General features: G+C 68.6%; 1 protein-coding gene across 1 annotated transcript; it reads right to left on the bottom strand.

Annotated features, from left to right (window-relative positions):
* Window positions 1-257: 257 nt before the first annotated feature.
* ARC (activity regulated cytoskeleton associated protein) lies at window positions 258-3,652 on the bottom strand. Its single transcript, XM_004023576.6, has 3 exons — window positions 1,612-3,652; window positions 1,236-1,378; window positions 258-1,024 (listed from the first exon to the last, which is right to left on the bottom strand). Exon 1 carries the CDS (start codon window positions 3,415-3,417, stop codon window positions 2,227-2,229), a length of 1,191 nt encoding a protein of 396 aa, XP_004023625.3. The 5' UTR covers window positions 3,418-3,652; the 3' UTR covers window positions 258-1,024; window positions 1,236-1,378; window positions 1,612-2,226.
* Window positions 3,653-6,834: the final 3,182 nt, after the last annotated feature.

The following is a 6,834-nucleotide window of genomic DNA, read 5'->3' as shown; positions in this document are numbered from 1 at the left end:
GACCCTGAGAATCCCCTCTGGGCCCACAGGCCTCTGGGCTGGCATAGTCCTGGCAGCAGACGCGTGCCTGGCACCCCCACCAGCCCCCTCCCCCAGCGCGTCCCACACCTGGTCGTCCACTCAGCATGAACAGCAGTGGCTCTGGTGTTCTGAGATGGTCAGCCCTACCCCTGGGTTCCAGGGTCCCGCCACCCTGAGCGGCCTCCCTTTGCAGGCCCCCTCCAGCCAGCAGAAAAACAGCAGCACACACAAGCCAGTAAGTTTCAATGTTTTATTAACAAAGTCTTAGAAAAAGCGTCTGTCTTCAAGTGAGGTGGCAGGGTGGACATAGCCTGGCCTGACATTTGAGGCTTGATCCACGGTGGGCGGGGACTTGACCACATCCCACTGAGGACCTTGGGGCCTCCCCGTAGCCTGCGCCAGGAGAGCAGGTTATGGCTTATATGCAAAAATAAAATCTGGGGCAGGGGGCGGCGCTGGCATGACGAAGGACGGAGGGGCCGGCAGAGTTTCCTGCGGGAGCTGGTCTCCTGAGTTTGGGAGCCCCCAACCAGGCCTGCTTGGGCTGCAGACACAGGTGGCCGGCCAGCACCAGGGTGTTGGTGGCTGGGGCAGTGGGGGTCCGGGCCAGGCTGCAGCAGGGCCTGGCAGGGAGCCTGAGTGAGCCCCAGGGGCAAAGGCTTCCGGGCCTCCTGGGGCTGGGCCTGGGGCCACCGGGCAGGGGCGGCCGTGGCGGAAGCTCTGGTGGCAGAGGATGGCCGCGCAGCGGGCAGGGGCTCCGAGGTGGGAGCCAGGCCAGGCCCGGGAGGGCGGCGGCCCTGGGGGCGAGCGGGCAGTGGGCAGCCAGCGGGGCGGGCATAGCGGCAGGCCCTGGCCCTCACGCTGGCCCCTCTTCACCACCAGCTCTCTGCTGGGCCCCCTCCTCTGGTTTCAGGCCTCTCCTCTCGTGCAGGCAGCTTGTAGGGGGAGAGGAGAAGGGACAGTGCCGGGCACAGCAGCAAAGGCTCCGCGGGAGCCTGGAGACCTGAAAGGAAGGAAGACACGGGTGGTCAGGGACTCAGGGACCGCCAGGGCAGGGCGGGGCGGGGCAGGGCTGCCCTCTCAGAGAGCAAGCCCTTGGGGTCCTGGGGGGCTCTTTCTCAGCTGGCCCAGAGGACTGGGGGCCTGGGGCCAGGGGCTGGGGGGAGCTGGGGGGCCCCTGGTGAGGACAGCCGGGGGCGGGGTCCCCTGTGTACCTGTCATCACTCTCCTGGCTCCAGAGGCCGGCTGCTGCCTCAGCCGGGCTGGAGGACTCAGGCCCCAGGGGACCTGCCGCCTGCCATGGGTGAGTCATTGCACGGGGCTCTGTCCCTCTCCAGGCTGGCGTGAGTCACTGGTGCTGCGGGGAGAGAACACACAGGGCCCTGTGAGAGCTGGGTCAGCGACCTCCCCCAGCCCTGCCCCCCACTCCAGCCCCTTCCCTGACCCCTGGGGTCTCCCCTCCGCACCTGATTTATGGGGATGCCAGGGGCTCTGAGCCTCCGTGGGCTCGACTGGGGGGGTGGGCTTCACCCAGGGCCCTCCCAGCCCTATGGTGCCCCCTGGCGGTGGTGCCAAGGGGCAGGGGCTCACCTGAGGGGCCAGGAGGCACCGGGTTGCCAGGTCTGTTGCTGCCACTGCGGCTGCTGCTGCTGCTGTGTCTTGAGCTTGGGCTCTCCTCCAGGGGGAGGGAGCCACACTGCCCGAGGCTGGCCAGCTGCCCCGGGAGGCAGCAGGGGTGCCAGCCGGTCACGGCGACTGCCAGGAGAAGTAGCTTCCCTGAAGCCCAGGCTCCGGGGACACTGGTGGCCCCCGAGCTTCTGCTCTGGGGTGTTCCTTGAGTTGGGTGCACGCCGGCCCGTGCCATCTGGACACTGAGTTTCTTGAGTGCCCAGAGGGCCCAGGCATTGAGCAGGATGAGGAAACTGTCATGGCCTGAGAGCATGGAGGGCGGGATTGCTGACTCAGGCCAGTCCACCACTGGGGAAGACAGACGCAGGGAGGGTGAAGGCTGGGTCTGCGAGGAAGGGGAGCCCCTTGGCTGTCTGGGGGACACTGCCCGCATCTGGGTCACGTGTGTCTGTTGGAGTCAGGCTAGGAGGCTGAGGTGAGTGTTCAGCTGCACTAAGGGCTCCCCTGCAGGGGCGGGCCCACTCTAAAGTCCTGGCGGGCGAGGGCCACGGGCGGGCAGGCGGGGCCTGGCACCCTCTACTCGGGCTGAGTCCGGTCGCTGGCTACGGACTCGTTGGTGAGGGCGGGTGTGAGGGCCTCGGCCTCTTCCTCAGCGGGCGGGTGGGGGCCGGTGGGCTCGGCCGCCCGCTCCAGGCCGTCCTGCACCTCCATGCCCTTCTGGATGAGCTGCTCCAGGGTCTTGGGCAGCGGGGGCCTTAGGAAACGCTTGAGCTTGGGCTGCAGGGTGCCCACCACGTACTGGATGATCTCCTCCTCCTCGGCGTCCACATGCAGCGTCTGGTACAGGTCCCGCTTGCGCCACAGGAACTGGTCGAGCGGCTCGCCCTGCTTCTGCGGCAGGTCCAGCTCCCGCTGGATGGCCTCCCGGGACAGCGTGCCCTCGCTGTACTGCAGAAACTCCTTCTTGAACTCCACCCAGTTCTTCACCGAGCCCTGCTTGAACTCCCACCATTTCTTGGCCGGCCCGTTCATGTGGTTCTGGATCTGAGACAGCCAGTACTCCTCGGAGCCGCCCACCTGGCGCAGGTAGTCCTCCAGGTGGCTGAGGAACTCCCGCGGGTCCTCAAAGACCTGCGTGTCCACGCCGGGGCTCAGCTGCCCGTCCTCCCCCGGCTCCCAGGGCGGGTACTGCTGGGCTTCCACCTCCTCCTGCCCGGGCAGCTGGCCGGCGGCCGGCGGGGAGGTGATGGCGTAGGGGCTGACAGTGTAATCATAGTTGTCCGCCTCCTGGCCGTAGCTCTCGGGACCCCCGACGCCCACGGAGACGGTGTGGCGTGCTGGGTCGCTGCCCACCGGGTACTTGCCGCCCCCGGACTCCAGGCGGTCGGCCCACCGCTCCAGCCGGTAGAAGACCTCCCGCCACACGTGCATCTCCCGCTTGACCCAGCGCTCCAGGTTGGCGATGGTCTCCTGGCAGCGGCTCAGGCAGGCCTTGATGGACTTCTTCCAGCGCTGCGAGTCGCCGGTGGGCACGTACCCGTCCAGGTTGCTCTCCAGCTTGCCCACGGACCGGTGCAGCCCCTTCAGCTCGCGCTCCACCTGCTTGGACACTTCAGCGAGCAGGTGCCGGTGGGTCCTCCGCACGTGCTCCAGCATCTCCGCGCGGCACTTACCGATCTGCAAGATCACGTTGGGCTTGGCGGCCGGCCCGCCGCGGGGCCCGGGGTAGGCGTGGAGGCCGCCGGTCGTCCTGTGGTCCAACTCCATCAGCTCGCAGGTTGCGGCGGGGCTCGCTCGGATAGGCGGGAGAGGGAGGCTGCAAAGTCCTCTTGGGGACGGCGAGGGGCTGCTGGGGGCCGGCTGCGCGGAGCTGCGAAGCTGCGCGGAGCTGCGAGGCGCGGCGGGCGGGTCCCGCGGAGGAGCGGCCGGTCCCGGTTGGTCGCGGCGGCGGCGGCGGCGGCGGTAGCGGCTACAGAGCGGGAGGACTCAGCGCCCGAGCTCTGCGCTGGGGCTCGGCCGCCGGCTCTTTATGCCGCCAGCGCGGCCCGTGGGCGGCCCCGTCGCCGAGCCTCGGCTCCGATTGGCCCGGGCGCCGGCTCCCCGCCCGCGCCCCCAGCTTGCCGACCCGCCTTCCCGCGCCCACGCGCGCTCCCGGCGGAGGGAGGACCCACCCCCTGCACACTCGGCGGCCCGGGGTGACTAATGCGCTCGCTTGCGCCGCCCCCTCCCCGACCCATTCAGCCCGCGGAGACCCAGGGATGGAGCTGGGCACGGACCGCGACGCCCCCTCAGTCAGCGAGAGGCAGAGAGGCCAGGTGAGTGCCCCGTGGGCCCCCACCCGGAGGTAAGGAGGAAGCCCCTCTCCCGGGCCCCTCCTGGCTTGCTCCTCCTGTGACTGCCACCTCCTTCCTGAGGGGGGGGCTGGGGGTGGGGGGGGGGGGGTGGGAGGGAGTGCTGGACGTTGCGCCCCTAGGCCACCGGCGCAGGCCTTGACCTTGCCCAGCCCAGGTCTGCAGAACGTTCAGCCACAGGTGAGACCTGGCCGCCACCGCGGCACTCGGACCCTCTTCCCTTGATCTGAGAACCTTGAGGCATGTTCTTGTGCAGACATACACTCCCAGGTGTCAGGTGTGAGTCCCCGACGTGGCCTGATCCCTCTGTCCCTGCCCAGGGGCCCCTGAATCCAGGCCTGGGGCTGGCCCTGCGCCCTGTGTGAGGGACATGCGCCCAGGGCTTGGCTCCCCCAGCTCCCCGGCCATGGAGTGGGTGTGTGTGTGCCTGGCTGGCAGTAGCTGGGCATGACTGCCTGTCACCCACTCCCAGGTCTTTGCTGAGGCCAGGACTTCTTCACTTGGTGCCTCCAGGGACACCTGGAGGCTGCTTTCAGGGGGCCGGAGGTGAGGGAGACAGAGAGGTCCTGCCTCCCACTGCAGGGTGTGGCCCCTGAACCCCCAGGGCACAACCAGAACTGTTCAGAAGCTCCAAGACTTCTAGGAGGATGGAGGTGGGGGGTGGGGGGAGGGTGCTGGCAGCCTGACGCGGTTGGAGGCAGAGAAGCAAAGCACCATATAAGGAATGGGGCTCCGGAAGCTGAGATTCCCTCCGGAGGGAGGTCCCTTCTGCCTCCCTGGCAACAGTGTGGGGAAGGGACATCTCCCTGGATGCCCGTGACAGATGGCTGTGGTCCCAGGTCCTCTGCAGTTCTGCGGGCACAGGTGGCACACACTGCCCGCAGCCACGCACCACTGCCTGTCCAGACGCCTTCCCTGCGGCCAGCGCCCTCACACACACCCTGCACACTCACCCCTCCCCCACACAGACACTCATACCTCCCACCAGCACACCCTCCCCCCATCCAGTCATCCCTGTCCACACCTACCCCCTCATGCCAGGCCCACCCGCCCCCAGCGTCTTGCTCACATGCGCGAGGGCACACTGGCACCCACGCTGCAGTCCCTCCTCTAGGCACCCCCGGAGCCCCCTGCTGTCCTGGGAGCACCCCTCAGAGCCGAGCTGCCACCTCCTTTCCCGCTCTAAGCTTTCACCCTTGTCCAGGAGGAATGTCTCCCTGGCAGAAACTCCCCCCGAATCACACTCCTGGCATTTCTAATTAAAGGCAAGTGGGTGAGCAGAGAGGGAGCAGGGTGGGGAGTGGGCCAGCCACTGCCAGAACAGGAATCCCGGGGCGGGAGGCAGTAGGGTGTTTGTGTGTGTGAGCGGGGCTGGTCACCGCCGCCCGAGTGGGGCCACGAGCCTCCGACCACGTCTGCCGGCCCTGGTTAGGAGAGGCCTGCGGTGAGCCAGCCAGGCAGGGACTGCACGTGTGCACCTGTGTGCTCGCGTGTGCGTGTGTGTGTGCACACCTGTGTGTGGCAGGGGTGCCAGAGCCAGCACCTGAGTGACCAGTAGGGGGTGGCTGGTCAGCCCTCAGTCTACAGAGGCCCTGTGGCCCCCGAGCCGTGGGGTGGCTGGGGCGGGAGCCTGGAGGTGGACATCCCCTCTGTGGTAGGAGAGCAGGTCTCAGGGCAGCCTGGCAGGTGGGCTGGCCTCGAACCCTGGCCCTCGGTGGCCCCTCTGCCTGGCTTGCTGTGGGCGTGGGGGGTGCTGCACAGGGGCTGCACTCAGGAGGCCGCTGTGACAGGTGACGGGCCGCAGCCGCTGCTCCGGGAACACTTAATCGCTGCCCAATTATCGCCCCAGAAGCCCTCAGCACACCCCCGCACTGCAGCCTCAGGCTCCATTCTCCCACCGCCTCCGGAGAGGAGGCCTGGCCAGCTCCGTGCCTGGGGGGGCTGCCCCCGCCTCCCCCATCCGCAGAGCTGAAGGCCTCCAGCCCCAGCCCACCCAGAGCAGGCCAGCTCAGGCTGAGGAGGGGCGGGTGCAGCGGGCAGCAGGGATGCACAAGGACAGAGTGGGGCCCAGCTCCCCCGCCAGCAGCTCTCAGAGCCCGGCTGGGCGGCTGCTCTTCAGGCCTGGCAGCTCCTGAGGCCTTGCCTGCTCCGGACGGAGGTGGGTGAGCGGGGGAGGCTGAGTCTGCCCAGCGCAAGGGTCCGGGCAACCCCCATTCCAGCCCCTGCAGGTTCTAACACTCCCCACCCCCAGGGCTCAGGGCTCCCAGCCCCTAGGGGCTGCTCTCCTGATGCCGAGACCCTTGTTTCAGCCCCGGGGTCTCCCCACCCTCTCCAGCCAGCCACTCCCCCTCCCTGCAGCACCTGCCTTTCCAGGGCTGCTCCATGATCAGGTTGACCAGGTTCTGTCCCCAGGGTGCACACCTACCTCTGCAGACCCCTCAGAGCCAGGCCCAGGCCCCACAGGCACGGGGGCACTCCTCGGCGGGGCGGGGTGGGTCAGGCTGTTGGGCCCGAGCCTCCCTCCTTGCCCCTCTTCTGGGGTCTGGGGTGCGTTCTGGGAGCCAGGCTTGGCCTGCCTCTCCAGCAGGGCCCTAGCCGCCACGCTGCAGACTCGCAGCCTCTCGTCAGCCCGCAGTGTGGGCACAAGCAGCTGCAGGCAGAGTTCCCGCTGTCGTGGACCCCTGGGCCCAGGCCACTGCCTCCTGCGGCGGGGTAGGGGGCTGTGGAGGGAAAGCCGTGGCGTCCTCCGGAGCAGCCGTCAGCCACCTGCTCTCACCTGGCCCTTCGTGCCCGGCTTTGGCCTGGGGTCCGGGTGCCCGCCCTCCACATGTGC

This window comes from Ovis aries, chromosome 9 (assembly GCF_016772045.2).
Source record: "Ovis aries strain OAR_USU_Benz2616 breed Rambouillet chromosome 9, ARS-UI_Ramb_v3.0, whole genome shotgun sequence".
In the NCBI taxonomy this organism is placed as follows: domain Eukaryota; kingdom Metazoa; phylum Chordata; class Mammalia; order Artiodactyla; family Bovidae; genus Ovis; species Ovis aries.
This window is presented reverse-complemented; position numbering and strand designations above follow the sequence as displayed.